At 36.6% G+C, this 19,409-nt stretch overlaps 1 protein-coding gene across 8 annotated transcripts in view; it reads right to left on the reverse strand.

Annotated features, from left to right (window-relative positions):
- Nucleotides 1-4,996: 4,996 nt before the first annotated feature.
- Nucleotides 4,997-19,409, reverse strand: part of FMNL2 (formin like 2) — a 355,622-nt gene continuing 341,209 nt past the window's right edge. For 4 of the 8 annotated variants that reach the window (XM_051986390.1, XM_051986392.1, XM_051986398.1 and 1 more), the window contains 4 exons: nt 18,880-18,981; nt 15,952-16,050; nt 14,975-15,098; nt 4,997-7,213 (listed from right to left, as the gene is read on the reverse strand). In XM_051986390.1, the coding sequence (XP_051842350.1) occupies nt 7,104-7,213; nt 14,975-15,098; nt 15,952-16,050; nt 18,880-18,981 (435 nt within the window). In that variant the 3' untranslated portion in view covers nt 4,997-7,103. Of the gene's footprint in view, nt 7,214-9,642; nt 9,737-11,771; nt 11,898-14,974; nt 15,099-15,951; nt 16,051-18,879; nt 18,982-19,409 lie in introns of all 8 variants that reach the window. The other 4 variants (XM_051986394.1, XM_051986391.1, XM_051986395.1 and 1 more) reach the window with 3 other exon arrangements.

Below are 19,409 nucleotides of genomic sequence, written 5' to 3' on the forward strand. Positions count from 1 at the left end.
GCATGTTCTTATGTATCTTTCTGAATTTCTCAAGGATATTTTGCATCAACTCATTAAATCCCTGCTAGACAATCTGTATGGAATTTTCTAAAATGGGTATTCTTAAGTACCCACTTCCCTCAACCCTCTCCTTTCCTCCCTCTCTCTCCACCCCTTCCCTCCTCCCTCAGTTTCTCTTTCTAGAGCTTATATCAGCCATGGAAATTATCTAAGGCTTAAAAATAATAGCTATAGGTAATTTAAATAAATTAAAATTAACATTCTAATTGAAAAATTCACGACATTTAGCACCAATACATTGGAGCCTCACTATTCCTTTACATAGAGCATTGAGGCTTTAATGACCAGAAATTATAATATAAGACCCTAGGTCAACTCTAGCCCTTAAAAGAATAATTAGACAAACCAAAACTGGTTTTTGACCTATATGCTCAAAGAATGAAATTACAAATATGCAAATTAAAGCTCTTTGATTTACCTTTATAATCTTGCATTTATGGAATCTTAAATATTGATTTAAGGGTTTAAATTTAATATAGCTTATTAAATAACTGCATGTTTATTTGATCTACCTCTCTACTACAAAGACATTAATTTGTCCTCAAAACCACTAGTACATTTTATATTAGTTACTAAATTAAATACAGAAGCATTTTTTGTCCTTGAGGAAAATGTCCTTCCCTCTTGTTATTCAGTTCTTTTGCAGGAAAACTGAATTGGTTTGAGAAGTAAGTTATATTTCGTCTGAAAACATAGCAAGACTTACCATACAAGTAATCTGCTTAATAAACATTTCATCCAAATTAATTTTATATGATTTAAACATACTCCTTAAAATTCTTAAGTGTGCCAGCAAGAGGTTTTTAAAAACATTGTATTATCATTCTGAAAACAGCTGCAGGTATTTGATTCTCTTTGCTCAGTTAGGAATTTCTTAGCATTGAATAAAAAGACAGTACTCCTCAGTTTAACTTCTGAAAAGGAGATTAAAACTGCTGCCATTAGTTTCTCTAGGCCTCAGGTTTCTTAACTATAAAATGGGGGTGGAGGGGAGCTAATCTTCCAATATTTTTAAAAATTCCTTCCAGCTATTAAGAATTCTCAGTGCTGGATAGGTAATTTTATAACTGAATATGAAAAGGGAAAAAAAGTCTCTTCACACATAGTGATTGAGTCTTGACTATTTTTAGCGAACTTGATAAGAAAATACTTTTCTTAATCAAATGATGAAGACAGGACTAAGTTTTGAATTATTTTAGAACAGGATTTTTAAAGAACATAATGTAAGTAAAATATGAATTATGTAGGAAACAGTTTTGCAACAAAATAAAATTAAGGTAGGATGAAGCACATTCTTCCTGGTTTCAGCTTGATAGAGAAATTTTTATTTGCCTGAATATAAAGGCCTAATATTTTCCCCCACCAGGGATGCTTCTCCAATACCAGCAATACATAAATACATAAGTACATTCTAGTACATGTCAATATCATGTTTATCATTCACTGGAATAGATAACATTTCACTTATTTTGCAGAAGGGAAAAATATCCATCATAATGTCTAGTAATGCCCTTCATTTCAAATTATGATTAATGCAGTATGCAGACTTTTTCACTAAGATTAACTTAGTTTGACTTGAATCTATATTCATCTAGCTTTCATTTAAGTTTCCCAGTAATTTAAACCATATTTATGCCCATATATGTGCACTATTATACTACCTTCTTTTCTGCACTGTTAATTCAGTTAATGAAAATAATGCTTAACTCCTGCTACCTTATATTTGGGTAAAGAAGATAGGAATGGATTTTAAACTTGGAATCTCTCAAAATACCCGCGATTTTTTTTCCCCCATACTGCTTTCATCATACTATAGAAATATAGATCAAATCATTTTCCAGGTTCTTTCAGTGAACCAGCTCAGCCAAGTCTCAAAATCCACTCATCAAGTTCAAGTTCCAGAAGCAGTTGGAAGGTTTTCCAAAACATCATTGATGTGAAAAAATTGGAGAAAAAATTGGAGGTCTAAATTTCACTTGCCCAATTCACAAGGAAGTTTCATGGGATGTTTTTGTTACCATCATCCCTTCATTTTTCCACTTATTTTTCCCTGTTTAGATGCGAAATATTAGGCTATCAATAGAGTCCTTTTATATCCAGTCTGTTTTTTAAAAATGGTATTTTGTCTTTTATAATTTTTCATAGGATGCAGTACAGTGCTACATAAGCAATGTAATATTGGTGATGAATTGACTGCCAATACCACACATGACCTGGTAAGGCAGAACCTGAGGTGGCTTGTAGAATCAGCCAAGCAGCCAGAATGACTTGTGTAGCTGCCCATACATAATAAACTGGACCAGATTCAAAATGACCCTTTAAAAAGCAAACTGAGCCATTTCCTACTGACAGTATCTACTTTTCTGTTGTTCCCTGGAGATATGAATGTGATTGTTTAAACTTGTTTTGCAAACAGCCTCCCTCCCCACCTCCCCTTTAGATAGGTGGTAGTCTCACTTGATTAAATTGAGGATTTGCTTTAAAGAAAAGGCTGAGTTATGGGAAAGAGTGGTTTCTATTTTCTGTGTTTGTAATTGCCAAATTTTCTGTTTATATATTGTTCTGATGTAATTAATTAAAAAGCCTCATAGTTGTTAAATAAAATTAGACCTTTTGTAAATAAAAATAATTTATTAGAAAAAGGTATTGCAACTTTTACTAAAGTAGATAATGCGTCTTTTTTCTCTCAAAGGTCTTCATAGGTAGCTATTGTGTACTACCTACTCTGATCACCTTTTCCATGGATTTGCTTTTTTTTTTCCCCCCTAAAAAGCTGAATGAACAAAAACATCAACTGTAAATCTTAAAAAACTGAATTTACCAGAAAGGAAACTCAGGCCCAGAGTGCTGAAATAAATGGCAACCTGTGGGGAGTTTGGGATTATATTCTTTACAATTTCATTTCCACTCAACTGTATTTAGTAGTTAGTGCTATTTTGTGATAAGGGTAAGAAGCTATATTGGGATATTTCTTCAAGCAAGTATGAACATATGACTAAACGTAAGATGACAGGAAGTAAAAATTTTAGCTAGTGTTAAATGATTAGACTAACATTGTGTATAGTTGGATCGACTGCAAGTCGAAGTTATGTGACAATTAGTTGCCTCAAAAATAACAGCCCCCCCCTCCCCCCGGACAGGGCAATAGCTACACCAGCAATGTGTGGGATAAAGTGTCCTCAGATGTAGAATGTTTTCTTTGATCAAAAAAATGGGAAATGGGAAACCCTAGATTAAGAGGATCTGGTGTTTTTTAAAGACGCAAACTGGCCACTTTACTAGTATACTATAGATATAACTTGCCACTATGGCTTGACTTTTTCACAGGACATTTGACATGAGATTTCTTATTTGCTCTTTAGCCACATTATCTCTCCTGAATATCTACTACAGGTACTTCTTCCATTTCTAAGAATTCTAAGGCTCCATATTCACCACTTAACATAGTGCCAAGACCACACACGATCAGGCAGAACCTGATGGTGACTTGTAGGAATTGACTTTAAGTAGCCAAAATGACTTGGGTAGCTTGCTCACCATACCCCCTTTTTCTCTGGTTTAATACTACTTTGACAAAGTTGTAAATGAATTTTCCATATATGTTGTTTATCATCTCAGACATTTTTTTCATGGAGCAATTTTTAAACATTACATCCTAGCTTAAATGGCTGTATGTACTACAATCATTTGGATTATTTAGACTAATGTCTTCATGCCCCTTAAAAATAAAGATGTTTATGTTCTCATGTAGTAACTTTTTTGTCATATCACAGAAGTCACATAAATTTAGAGAAATTTAAGTAATACAGAGAGAAGGGTAGAAATTTCTCTTAAAATCATACAAGAGCCTCAATTGCCAAATGTAATGGTCTTATTTATATTTATAAAACAATCTTCATGTACTGGACATTTTTTCCTCTTGGCTTTGGAGGCACTACACTGATGGTTCTATTTTTACTTAACTACTCTTTATGCATAGTTGGTTTTCTGACAATCTAAAGTATGTACCTCCAGTATTTTCAAATAGGATTATCTTCTCTTTAAATTTTTTCTTTGTTGGTCTCAATCCTTCCCACAGTTAGCAAATGATCACACCACTGATATAAACCCTGATCTCTTCTCTGAGCTCCAACTCTCAAATGCCCAATCAACAAGTCCACAACTGAACTCATGTTTTCCTTTGACCTGTTTCAACTTCCCTGTTTTTCTGGATAGCCTATAATTTTCCGTCACCCAGCCTCAAAAATCAGTGACCCTCTGGCATCCAGATCCAGTCTTTTCCATAATGCTTTTACATACTTAACAAAACAATACTTACCCAGCCACTGTCTTGACTGAGATTTTGCTCCAAGTGTTGCACTAACCAACTACCATGCTAGCTATGTCCAATATTCTATCTTTGCCAAAGCTGCTGAAATCATCTTTTAAATTAAGGTTCGATCCTATCATGATTCCAAAAAACTGAATTTAGGAACAAAAGTCTTCTCTTTACCTGTAAAAGTCCTTGTCAAAAGTGCCACTTCTATGAAGCCTCTAATAATCTCATAGGTAAATGTGTTCTTTGCCTCCTTGACTGTTCTTACATTATGGGTATTTCTTCATCTCCATTATAGTGTAAACTTGTATTATATATACTAAGAAAATTGAATCTATCCTCTAAAGTGAAAAATCCTCAAAAGCCAAGGATTCATTTTTCATTTTTATATATCCCCAGTACCAAATATAATGCCTTACACTTAAATAATTAACTAGACTTATTTATTGAATATTATAACATGATCAACTTCCTTTCTCCTTTGTAATGGTTTCTAGAATTGAATTGCATTTTGCTCATAAATTGCAAAACTAGAAGTGAGAGGGCTTTGTGTAAGACTATGCTAATGATAAAGCACCCTACCCCACTATTCTGACCAATAAAAAGCAACACACTGCTATATAGTAGTGTAAATAGTTTATTTGCTCATATGCCATGAACAGACCAGAAAAGTAACATGAACTGCTTTATAAAACACGTCTAATATTGCTAAGAAGCAGGCCCATTACAACAAAAAACAAAACAAAAAGAACATGCCAACATTATGCTCCATTCTAATTGTAGAATAATAAATACATGTGGTTTGAAAATTTATCTGTATGTTTGTTAGCACTAAGCTCTAAAACTTGTGTATTTGAATAAATGCCAAAAATTTAGATTCTACTTCATTGCGAAAATCATTGCTTCTTTAGGTATAGTGTCCAATCAGTGTCAGCAGACACAATCTTGGCATGTTCTTTTGAAAGCATGTAGAGAACATATTTTCGGAGATGTGCTAGCAGTGGCAGTCTGAAATGAAACTTTCTGTAAGTAAGCAAAAAAAAAAAAAAAACAAACTTTGATCCCTCAACTGTCCTTGTAGTTAAATATAAAAAACAAACTATAAGTTAAAATAACATTCAGATTGTATAGCACAGGCCAATGCAGTTTTTTAAACAATATTTACAATATTACCCCGAGACTAAAGTGGGAATTTAAAGAGGTGTAAAAACCATAAAAAATGGCACCAATTTTGTAGCAAAATATCTGTACATTTAAAAACAGATTATCATATAACTACACATCATCCAAGGAAAATGAGACCTTCACCAGGGATTCACTTAAGCACAACATAAAAGGAATTCAGTGGTTAAATACTATACAATAAATTTTACAATTAACAGACTGATGAAATGCTACCAAGAAAGGTAAGCCAGAAGCAGAATTTATCTTCCAAAATGACAATTTTATCTTCAGTCCATGTTTTGACTTGGGACTAAATCAAGTGCCCTGCCCAAGAAGAAGCCATGTAAAGCACAATGGCTTGCCCTGTACCAGCAGAGTGAGCCTGGCTTGCCTTCTATTCTCACTTTGCATATGTCTTTTCCTTGCTTCACCCAAATACACATGATCCTAACAAATCAATTCCCAATATCCCCTAAAATATCCGGGGAAGGGAGCATCAGACTGGGTTTTGGACTTTCTCTACATCCCATGGTCAAATGCACCCCTCACTGTCATTACAAAAAACAACCAACCAACCCTCAAATGCGATTGTCAAAGGAGAACAAGCTCAGCGCTCTGCGGGTGGAAGATGTGATCTGAATGCTCATCAAGCGGCCGAGCAAACTTCTTTCTGACAAGGCACATGACTGTTCACTGTGCTCAGAACTGAACCTCAATGGTTCTTGGAGGTCTTAATACTGATAACTGAGATGTTAATAGCTTGATGCTAATTAATAAATATACTTTGTATTACCTATAAGCTGCCTCTCTCTGAAGAACATAGAATCATAAATGTCTTGCGTGATATTCCCATAATTTTGTATAGCATTGCAGTCTTACCCTTCAAACCATCCCTCATAGGGCATTGCACAGAAAAAGTCATACGTAAAAATGAAGACTGATTGGGTGACTTTGTGTGTTAATGAAATTACATGTCATCACATCCTCTTTAGACTTTGCCAGAGTTTGGCTGTGACTGGAACGAACAGTCTCTGAGAACGGCTTTCCTCATACAAAAAACCTTCTGAGATGCAACCTAGAAAGAAGTGCTATTTGAAGCTCAAAATAAATTGCTTATTAGACAGCAAAGAGACATGTAAAAGTCAAAAGGGATCCAGAGCAGATCTCACCCGAGTATTTGTTATTTACAACCTGTCAAAAAACCAAGGTGGGCCATAAGACAATCATTAAGTTGCAAGTAACAGAAAAGAAGATAAGACATTTACATTTTGGTTAAAAACACTGAATAACATATTGGTGTAAAAAGATACCCAATCAAATCAAGTCCTATTGCTTTGATTAATTTGAGCAGGTACTTTCATCTTAGGCACTTGTTAACTATGGTTGAATGGAGAGCCCATCTTTTTTATTTTATTTTTAAAGTTCCTATGCAATTTTTAGGCCTTTTGGCCTTTCAGAATATAACTGTATTCAAGGCTGCATTAAATGGTAGCCGGAAGAGTTCCCACAGACATGGTTATCATTGAAGTACACCCTCCACTTTACACATGCAGACAGGTCTGGCTCACATGGCTATCTCAGCACCATTAACAGGGCGCAAGTTCTGATCATCAAAGCGTCGCCGGACACTTCTCCTCACCGCATCGGCTCGTCTGTATGGCTGGTTTCTAAGATCTGTAAGAGGGAAAAGCCAGTCAGGAGGACGCAACTCTTCAGGGCGTTTGTCTAGACAAAACAAAGTTCTGCTGGCAGCCAATCAAAGCAGCTTGTGTGAAAGATTTAGACAAAGAGCCATAAGCTCATCGAGCTTAAGTGAGCCAATGACAAAATGAATGGGTTCTATTTTAATGCTGGGAAGCTTGTGGGCTTTTGGGGAGGAGAGGAAGAGATAGTAGGAGATTTCAGTCACTGGCTGGAAAGTCTAACTTCGTATTTTGAAATGTAGCAACAACTGGAAACAGTTGAGGCTTTAAATAAACAATCCCAGAAACATAATCTGATCACAAGTCACTGTAATGAGGGTAAAGGTGACTGAAAAAGAAAAAATTGTTACTTTTCCCCTTTAAATAGAGTCCATGGTGGTATCCAAACACCTCAGCTTGTAAGCAGTCTCTCATGCTGGTGATATACTTGTTTCCCAAGTTACCAAAGATCACTTAGACAGAGAAACTGTACCCTATTCTGAGAGGCAGCTGCTGCTTGGAAAATAGGTCTCTGTTCCATGATAGAATTAGGTCTTCAAGGCCTGAAATCTGTCTCAACTCTACATTCTGCCCTTTCATAGCAAGAGGGATTCAGACTTCTTTAAGCTGGTAACCTCTGAAGTTTTATGATGGCCATATTTAGCAAAATCTTGATTAACCAGAACCTTCAATTAAATTGAATTTTCCCTTTGTGATCAATTTTAGGAGACTTAAAAGGCCAATGAAAAGAAAATATATTAACATAGGGATGTATTTTTAAAAAACAATGGCCAAGGGGGCAGGCAGCTACTTGGTGTAGTGGATAGATCATCAGCCCTGAAGTCAGGAGAACCTGAGTTCAAATCTAGACTCAAACACTTAACACTTCCTGGCTGTGTGACCCTGGACAAGTTACTTAGCCCCAATTGCCTAGTGGCCTAGGTCACTTTCTTTGTTTGTCTCCCCTCTATAAAACAGAAAAATAACAACCCCCAGGCTTGTTATAAGGATCAAATGAGATAACTGAAATGCTTAGTAACATGGCTGATACATATTAAAATACTTTGTAAATGTTAGCTATCAATACCATTATTGTTATTCTTATTAACTGTACAGTGGTTATCCACTGTACCATAATGTCTAAAATCAGCAAAGAAAGATTCCATTATAGTTATTACAATATAGCAAAGATAAGGTTGAAAATTCATGTTAGAAAGATAGTCAATAATAAAGCATGATATCTAAAAAAGTTGGGAGATGGTATCAATCCTCAGTTACCCCCAAAATTCCAATTTTATCTGCATCCCTTAATGAGCATTCTGGTTAATCAATGACTTGCTATAGCTAATGATTTGTCAGTCATCAATGGTGTGTGTGTGTGTGTGTGTGTGTGTGTGTGTGTATGTGTGTGTGTGTGTGTGTTCTTTATCTTCCTGTCAAAGTGGTTGGTCATCAAAAAGCATGGCTATTAGGCTGAAGAAAGGGAATTTATGGGAACATGCTCAGAAGCAGACGATATAACAAAACAGGTACTTTATCTAGACCACCACCTTTGGACAGAGATGATAATTAGGGGAATGAATGAATAGGTTTCAGATGTCCATCCTCTGCTATTACATCTATTTGCTTTGCTGTTGGTAACTTTTACTAATGGCTAGTGCAGATAGTTAAGACTAATCCTCCAAAGGAGAAAAAAAGTAGAAGAAAACTTCATTGTGGCCTTTGTATCCCATCACCTACCTCTTGTCTCCTCGAGTTAGGCAGGTAAAATGTACACATACATGCACACACACATGTACATACACACACACACTTACATACACTCACACACATCCCTCGACTCATCCACTTACCCAGCCATGCTCCTGCCAAATTCTCCCTACTTTCAAAGCTCCACTAGGGCAAAATTATATTTTAAAAATGGTTTTCAAGCTTCAATGTGTAATGTGAAAATGGAAAGAAAGCTGACCACATCTTTTCTTTTGTCCAGCCTGGACATATCATTTGATGGCCAAATCACCCAAGTTCTCAGAGAAACTTGTGTCATAAAGGGTTGGAGGTAATGCCTCCAGTCATGATCATTTCTTAATTAATTGAGACTGAGGAGTTTGGGAGAGGAGAAAAAATTCTGAAGCATAAAATAAGTGGTAGAATCAAGTGGAACCCTTATACCCAAAGCAAGTGAAATTATCATTGAATACCCTCACCCAAGCCACCATATTACAGAGAGTACAAACTCCACAGTAAGTATTTAAGTATAATAAAAGTAAAGGAGCAAATAAAGGCCACATCTTTAGAATGTGAGATGGGATGACTTCTCATGAGACAAACTCTCCCCAGTATTACCCTCAGGTCATATTAACAGTCATTGGTCTGGCATATACAGAGAGAGGAGGAAGCTAAGTAAAAAGTGATGCTTGCCAGCTCTGTGTATCCTCCACCACCGGTGTGCTAGAAGAAATCCTTACCCTCGAGTGAACATTGGGAAATTTAGTGATATTATTCTTCTTTAAGGCTAAACAGAAAAAAAAAAACAAAACAAAACACAAAATGATGGTTAAGTAAAAATGGGATGAAAATGACGAGCAACTCAACTCAATGTTTAAAAATCCCAGGCGGGTTAGCCAACAGAACAAGAGAGTGGAAGGTCACCACTATGAGTTGGGGTTAGACATAGCAAGAAAAGATGAGATGGTTTTCCCACCCCCTTGATCTCTGACTACCCAATTCCAAGCTGCTTTGAAGAATGGCTCCAGGAAAGTAATCCAACAAATTCACTTGACAGAGCAAATAATGGCCAAGCAGATTAGAGTCCACAACATGATTAATAAGCACTGTGAGTTGTTTACTACAGAGCAAGAACAATCTGGACCCTACCCCATCCCACCCCACTCCCATCCCTCACTTGTTGCTTCCTTAAAGACAAAATGAAAACACACATAGGACAGGTTAAAGTGCATTCTTCAAACCATTAATACTGCCTAATACACATGTGCCCAGCTCCAAGTCCATTCCACTAAGAAGCAAACCCTGCAGACATGTATACTGAAAAAAAAGTTAAGATCACCATTTCTTCTTGGCAGATATATTTCATCCATTGTCCCTGGCCTATATCATCTGGCATCCCAAAGAACTTAATCTCTTCTGTGGCTGAACACTGGAGTTGACTTAGTTCATTATTTGGGGATGTTAAATCAGTTCTAGGGTTTCTCACGATACCGAGGTTTCCTGGGATGCTCTGGTAGTTCATTTGAACCACTGCTCCTACAATGCCTTCTTCAATATTTCAAAAGAGCAGTGATTTGATTGGTATGGATAAAGAAAAATCAGAACTGGACTTTGATGAGTACTTTCAAAGTATGCAAAGCATTTAAGGCATGCTTTCTCACTCGATGTCTAATATATTAACAAATTTAGAAATCAGCCCCTTTGCAGTTTTTGTAAATAGTCTTCATGAGTTACTATAGCTAAAAAGATTTCATCACCCAAGGTCAGCTTTCTGATGATAAGACCATGATTCCTAACATTATAATCCAATAAATCATCATGAACCTGATTCAGAAGTATTCTGGATGTGGAATGGGACTGGGCACAAATGATGGCATGATAAATGACATAATGAGGGCATCTATCTGATTCCCCTTCTAAGGACACTCTTACATGCACATGCTGATTAGCCAGGAAAGACAATACACATAACATTTTAATGAATGGGAAAGGTTTTAGATGATTTTCACAAGGCGAGAAGAGAACCTACATATTGTCACTGATAGTCCATGCACACTTCTGGTGGAGGGGGCTCATTTATTCCATGCTCTATCAGATCTATTCCACAGAGTTAACTATCTAAAGGCTGGGTGAAGTAGCCTAGGAAAGCAAGTGAACTGTCACAATTTAGAACTCAACATGGCCCCTTTTGAAAGTGAGGGAAAAATGACATTTAATAACTCCACAGTGTTTTATCTTCTAAAACATATACAAAAAATTCTTCTTTTATTGCCAAAATGTTCTTAAAAAGAGTGAAGGAATTAGTATTATTCCAATTTATTTAGCATTAAAGTCAAAAAGTGAAAGAGTAAATAGTTGCCCCAAGTTTTAAAAGGGATTGGTTGAGTCAGCACTAACACTAGATTGCCCTATTTGAAGTCAAGTATTCTTACCACCTTTCTAACTCTCAGTGTTTTCATCTATAAAATGAGAAGGCTGGATTAGAGCCTTCTCTTATGACTCCCCTCCCTCCCCACAAACCAAGATCCAAGCCTTTCCTTTTCCCAATAAGATACTTTTCAAACAAGGTACAATTTCAAAACTTGCTATTCCACGGCTCTGTCACACAGACCAAACGGCTCTGGAACATGAGGATAAAGAAGGTCATCATGAGAATGGTGATGGGGATTTCAGAGGTGACTGAATGCAAGACCGTGCAACATGGGAATAACATAAAACAGAATTCCACATGGACATCAGATACATGCTAACCATTTACAAGTCATCTGACCCTGTTTGATATCCACACAGATAGAGATAATGGGTCAAAAATCTACAGCAACCTTTTAAGAGCATCAGGTGTGAAAAAGTAATAGTTTAGTAATGGAATTCCTCAGTGAGAACAGGTTCGCAGAAAAACCGAGAGCCACGCTTGGCCGTACGAGCTGTAAAGGGCACAGTCTTCAGCACTGCATAGAAAATAACAGCCAAACAAGACAAACAAAATAGAACAGAGTAAGAAGCAGAGATTCACTGCATTAGTTAGTGCTTTTGTTAATGACTGGGGATTACAAAGGGCATAATGATCAGCTACATAAGGACTAGAAGATTTGTAAATCCTCACTGGGGATAAAAAGGTGGTTAAAAGGCAGCTATTATAATCAGAGCATTTAAAAAATCCTTTTAGTTTTGCCTAACTGAAAATGATTGATAATATCACAGATGAATCACAAAACTATATTTGATTTATTTTATCAACTGTATGTACACTGTTCTAGAAAGGCAAAGCTGCTAAAATGAAAGACTAATAGGCTAATGAACTTAACGTTATTGCATGTTGCAGCACAAGCATAAGCTCGTATATTGAAGAAAATTGCTCCCTTCTCTTCCATTTTGATTAATCAATTAGCAAACATTTACTTAGTACCTACTGAACATCTACCAAACACAAGACATTTTGCTAGATGCTAGGGTTATAAAGATCAAAATGAACCTGTTCTGTTATCAATGAGCTTACATTTTCTAAGGATCAAGTTGTACTTTCTCTCAATGCTGAGGCAAAGAGGGCCAAAGAGTTAAAGGGAGGGAGTGGTGAATGTAGGCTTTAAATTTTAAATATCTATAGAGGTATTCTGTGAATGCATGTGATGTGGAACTTCAATTTGCTTTACTTTTCATTTTCTAATTTCTTTAGTGATTTGGAGCATTTTTCTTATGACTATCAAGAGTTTGGATTTTTTCCCTTAGAAAACTGCCTATTCACACTGTTTAACCATTTGTCAATTGGAGACTAGCTTTTATTCTTTTAAATTTGAATCAGTAATAGGTCTCAGAACTTAAGCCCTTATCAGAGAAATTTGTTTTCTAATTTCTAGCTTCACTGGTTTTGAATAGAACCTTCTTAATCAAAACTGTCCTTTATATTTTCTTGATCCTTCAAGATCCTTGATCTTGATCCCTTTTTTGGTCATGAACTATTTATTACTTCTTCATTAGATCCTTGCTCCTCTAACCTGTTTAATGACATCACTCCTTTCATGTCATAGTTTGGATCTTATCTTAGCATAAGATGCTGGTCTATACCAACTTTCTGCCAGACTAATTTATAATTTTTTAATAGTTTTTATTGATTAGTGAGTTCTTACCTCAGTAGCTGGGGTCTTTGTATCAGACACTAGGCTTCTGTGTTCTTTTGCCTCTACAAAGAATGAACCTAATCTGTTCTACTAAATAACCTCTCTATTTTTAATCAGTACTGAATCATTTTGATGATTTACTGCTTTGTGTATAGTTTGAGATCTGGTAGTACTGCAGTATGTGTGTTCATAAGTTCATATTTTATAAGATTTAGAGTCACAAAGGACATTAATGATCATTTAGTCTAAGTTCCCCATTTGACAAAATGATATCTTAAAAGAAGTAAAGTGACTATATGTGCTCTTGTGGAAAAGGGAGGCTGTTAGGTGGAAGGCTGGGCCTGGAGGTCAAGAAGACCAATTTTAGATACTTACAAGCTGTGCAAACCTGGGCAAATCAGTTAAAATTTCTGCCTATATCAACTTCCTTAGCTCTAAAATGGGAACTATTTCCCAAGGTTGTCATAGGATCAAATATGATATTTGTAAATGTGCTTACTTCAATGCCTAGCAGATAGTAGGTATTTGAAAAATGTTTGTTCCCTTCCCTTTCCTTTGCAATGTGATAACCTAGATTTGAATCTTGGCTCTGTAATTAACTACTTGAAATAGCACCAGTAATCAGTCACTTTACCTCTCTGAGCCTCTATTTCCTCACCTGTAAAATGAGGAGGCTAGACCATATGTTTTCTAAGAATCTTTCCCATTCTAAATCTATAATTATATGACTGCAAATATGGTGTTGTATCATCCATAACATGGACATATTAACATATTCCAACAGAATGTAAGCTCCTTGAGGGTAGGCATATTTCATTTGTGTCATGATATTTTTTGATATCTAAGTATGATGCCTCATACACTGTAGGCATTTAAGGAATTTTTGCTTGAACTACATATACAGGTTTTTACAAAAGTCATGAGGCAATTTTTAAATGTAAATAGCTTATCCTCTGCTACAACTTTTGGGGCATATTTTGGGAGATATTTTTGCCTCCTCACTAAGCACAGTGATCCTGGAGGAGGAGTAAAGCCTCTTGATTCATTTACTTCTTATGCCTGCAAGATTTGGGGGTCAAGAAGTAGAGGTTCAGAAGTGATCGGGTTTTTTTGAGTTCATTGGATAGGAAAGTTTATCTATAGGGCTGCATTTTTGATCTCAAAGCAAAAGGCAGAGAGTTGGGAAACTACAGAATGGGAAGCCAAGTTTCTAGTTCCCACCATAAAAATGGGTTTTCCTTCTTGGAAAATTGAGAATCTCTAAAAATTGGGGGCAATGGGCAGAGCATGGATTAGTCTGCAGGGCTCATTCTGACAGGAACCACTCAGAGATAAATCTTTCAAATATGACTGAAACAATCTGTCTCTAGTTATATATTAGTCATGGGACTAAAACCCAGTTAGTGCATTTAAATGAAAGCATAAGCTTCTCTCATCTAATGATAGCAAGAGTTCTGTTATCTCAGGGGAGGAGAAAGGCTTCCTAAGAATGTCCCCAGAGGCATGCTAGGATACTGATCTGCTTTCTTTTCTAGTTCTTATAAGGTGGTGGAGGGGAGAAGTGGTCTTGGTAACTTTTAAGAGAAACAGAAAAACATTCTAAAAATGAAAGAGCTCCCATAATGATTCAGAAATAAGAGAAGTCAGAAAGAGGGGGACAAAGTTTGGGAGAAACTCTGTTGAATTCAGATAGCTGGGCAATACTCTGGGCTTGAGATTCATATCATGTAAACATGGCTACACTTCTGAAGAGTCATCTTGCATAGAGAACACTGAAATGGAATCAGACCCACTGAAGGACTTGCCCATAGTGGGCACATATGGCAAGAAGATCTGCTGAATTCAGTAAAGTGAACGTGGGGTTGTTGGGGATTTCCATTGGTTTAGGATTTTTAAAAAAGCTTATTTACCTGTAATAATATCCTCAATAGCACCATCTTTCCCCTCATATACATGTCTGTTGTCCTTTACTTGCCGCCTTCTTAATTCTGCAATTAACTCCTGCTGTTGCCTCTTGGTTTTATGAGAAGGAGACTGTAATAAAAGGAAAGAGGATAAATGGGGACCTATAAGCTACAGAAAATTCAGGGAAACTCAAAATACATAAAGGATTACTTTGCTAATCAGAGCCAAATGGCCCATTTCTAACATCTGAAATTCAAAGAAAAGAAGCCTCATTGGATCACTGAATGAAATGGAATCAAGAAAGTGCTTTAGAAGAGGGGAAAGAAAAAACATAATTCTGATTAAATTTTATTTTTCTAAAAAGGTAAAAAGAACCCAACCTGGCACATCATGGAACAGAGTATTAACAAAAGGAATGATAACTGATAATTCCTTATACTGGAGTACTTCAGAGAACTAAAAGGATTCCTCTGGTCTCCATACTTTTGCTATGTTTTCCTCAACCCAAATGTCCTCCCTGACCTCTATGTCTCACACTGCCTTCTACTGTAGTTATGAGAATGCAAATCTCATTTTCTTACTCAACTATATAAGCAGGATCCAAGTCTTATACTTTTATTTCCCATCCTCTTGCAGGGCTTATTATAATATCTTGCTTACAGTAGGCACTCAGATGTTTGTTTAATGTGAAGAAACATCTAGTTGGATCGCTTTTTAGACAGCACAATGAGCTGTGCAGCAAGATTCAGCAATCTCCCTCTCAACAGGGTCTACATGACAGGAGAGAGGCCCACCAAGGGACTAGCTGACCACTTAGCATGGTGGGTGGGTGAGATAATCTCTTCTTGCTCTCCTGACTTCAAAGCTACAATTGGTGCAATATATTCAAGGAAAGCTTTCTTCTCACCTGCCACCAGGGACTGTAAGGGGTCTTCACTGCTTATTAAGCACCAACTAAAGAGGTTCTGCACAGATTTCATACCTTTGGATCCTGTTGTTCCATTAGTGCTTCCTGTTCCAAGAGCTTTTCCATGAGAGCCTGCTCCTGCTTTTTCCTCAGCTCATTCTCTTCCTCAGCTTGCTGTTTAAAGCAAAAGGACAAAGAAACTGCATTTAAATAGCATATGACTAGTGGGGGGAGGGGAGACAAAAGAAAGGGAAAGAGAAATAGTTTTCGTTAACCAAAGATTTAAAAGCAGTCGGGCCCCAAAACTGAAACTAAAAATGGAGCTTCAGTAGGTTCCAAATTTCAATCCAGGGTCTACCATTGACTCTAAGAACAAATCTGGTCCAGATTACTTATTTTTACAGCCTAATACAAAATATTTGCCTGCCTTATCTCTAATGCACTCAAATGAAGGCTCAAATCTGAAACTGTTCAGCAATCATATCTAAATTTTGAACTCCCTTACATTCTTTGCACTTAGAATAGAAATTTTCAAGTCATTTTAGAGGTAGGGAGCTTTACCTCCTACCCAACCTGAACTCCTCACCAAAACTAGTTTCTGAACATACATATTCTGTGCTTTCCCATCTCCGTATCTTTCATTCACAAGATCAAAGTATGATATTTCAAGTTGGCAGGAAACTAAGAGGTCATCAGATGCAACCTTACTTTACATATGAGGAAAATGAGGCAGAAAGGAGTTAAGTAGTTTGTCCACGGTCACACAACTAATAAAAATCTGAGGTTAAAGTTGAATCCTACTCCTGACTCCAAGTTCAGTACTTTATGCACCATACCATGATGTCTCTACATCTTCGGGAATCCTCCTTTCCTTCATCCTTAGCTCATAAAATTCTAAACACTATCCAAAGCCCAGGTCAAATGCAACCTCTTCCACGATATTTCTGCTCCTTCTGATGGCCCAGTTTAGAAGCCAGCTCCATCTCTTCCATCTTCATCAAGTTCTTTGCAGCTGTCCTCTAGTATTTAAAACATTCCACCTTGGATTAAAGTTCTTTGTATCTTTGTCTTATTTCCCCCACTAGATTACAAAGTACTGGTATGGAAAGACTAGGTCTGTCCCTCTTTGTACTTTTCACAGAACCTAGTATGATGCCTCGAATGTACATGGTCTCAATTAAGGCTGTGCATGTGTGTTACAATCTGAGCAAACTGGTTCAAATCTCAGATTAGTCATGGACAGAACCATGGGATAAACCCAAACTTAATGTATATGACCAAGTTAAAGATCTAGCAAAGGAGAATGACAACAATTAACAGATAGCAGAGCCAGGGAAGAATGTGTCAGGAAAATTTAAGAGGCTAGAGTGTCCAAAAAAAAAGAATTATCAACAATAAATATCAAAGGCTGAAGAGAGGTCAAAAAAGTTGAAGACTGGAAAAAGCCCATTAGATTTGACAATTAAAAGATCATTGATAGCTTTGGAGAGAGCAGTCTCAGTTGAATAATGGAGATGAAAGCCAGAATGCAGAGGAATATGAAGCTCAAGTATACAAAAGAAGACCTCATAACATCTCCCACTTTCTTTTGATTTAGAACACAAGGTGATCGTGACCTCCCTGACTTCTCAAGGAGAAAAAAACAAACAAACAAACAAAAACATTCCACCTTGGATTAAAGTTCTTTGTATGGAGACATGTGATGGAGAGAACTATCTGCATCCAGAAAGAGAAGTATAGGGACTGAATGTGGACTACAACATAGTATTTTTTACCTTTGTTGTTGTTGTTATTGCTTGTTGTTTTCTCTCTAATCTTTTTTTGATCTGATTTTTCTTATGCAGTTTGATAAATGTGGAAATATGTTTAGAAAAACTGCATATGTTTAACCTATATTGAATTACTTGCTGTCTAGGGGAGGAGGTAGGGGGAAGAGAGTGAAAAAATCTAGAATACAAGGTTTTGCAAGGGTGAATGTTGAAAACTATCTTTGCATGTATTTTGAAAAATAAAAAGCTATCATAAAAATAAATAAAACAACCCTTGGAGATGAAAAGTACTAGAAGGAGAAGGAGGAGACAGAAGAGGAGGAGAATGAGTTTAAATCCAACCTCATACACTTACTAGCTGTGTGATTTGGGCAAGTCATTTAATTTCTCTATGCCACAGTTTTCCCATTTGTAAAATGGAGATAATAACAGTACCTAACTCCCAGCACTATTGTGAGGATCAAATAAGCACAGCTATAAGAATTATTAGTAATAATAATAATTATTATTATTACTTATTACTACTACCATGACTTTGACAACTAGTTATATGAATTTGATCAAATCACTAAACCCATTTGCCTCAGTTCCTTCATCTGTAAAATGAGGATAATAATTTCACAGGGATGTGGTGAAAATCAAATAAAATAGTATTTGTAAAAGGTCATTTCCTGGAAGCAACTGCAATGGGATGATGATACTTTGGACAGAGAAATTTGTCATTAATTACCATTCTCTTTTCCTCTCAGCCCTGAAGCCACAGCAATCTCAGCTCTACCCTAACCACAGCCTCACCCTGGATTAACAGAACAAATGTCCTTAGCCACAGCAAACACACTTTTTTCAGTCACCAGAGAAATATAAATCTGTGGTAAGTTAGGGACTGGTACGGTCTAGTTACAGAAGGAGCCACAAGGTGTCACCATGACAGAGCCTGGATGCTAACATGGTACTCATCAGCTTGAATGTCTTGCCTCCTAACTCTCAGGATTAGCTTGCAGAGGATGTGATCTACCCCTAGCTAAGAGTGGCAGGCATTCAGTGCGGCAAAAAAAAAAAAAAAAAAAAAACTGGGACTGCTAAGGAACACTTAACTTCACAAGTCAGAGTGGAGAAAGTTTCTGCTGAAGCCAAAAGAGCTGCCTCCCAACGGGATGTTGATGTCCCAGGGTCCCAGGTCTCAGTCAATCAGAGAATCAGATAAGTTATGGGGAGGGAAAGTCTTCCTATTTACCTTATAAGCTTTAACAAACCGCACAAAGACTGGGAAGAAGACAGAGGGTGGCGTCGTCTTAGGATTTTCTCCAAAATATTTTACAGCATCATCAAAAGCATCCTGCAAAGAGGTACATTTCTAAGCTTCATGAATTGCAAGATTTGTTATCTTTTTAAAAAATATATTTATTATAAACTATTGAATATCAGTATAGTACAACTTACTTCACAACTACTTAGCAACTGAAGAGAGAGAACTCATTTCATAAAAGTAAAATGCAGCTTATATTTCAGTTTCTTAAAATCTTCACTAGAATTTTTTTTTTGGGTACATTCATTCTCATTCATTTTTTCCCTCTCATATGACCATAGTGTTGGCAATGTATAACTGCCAGGAAGAGTGGACTGATTGAAGAAGAAGCAATGAAGACATAACCTTCATTGGTGACAATCTGCTGTTCTACTCTTCTTCTATCTTTTTTCCTTCTAAGTTTTCTCACAGAGATCTCATCTAGAATATTCTGAACAATGCAAAAGAATCCAATGGGA

This window comes from Antechinus flavipes, chromosome 3 (genome assembly GCF_016432865.1).
Source record: "Antechinus flavipes isolate AdamAnt ecotype Samford, QLD, Australia chromosome 3, AdamAnt_v2, whole genome shotgun sequence".
Lineage (NCBI taxonomy): Eukaryota > Metazoa > Chordata > Mammalia > Dasyuromorphia > Dasyuridae > Antechinus > Antechinus flavipes.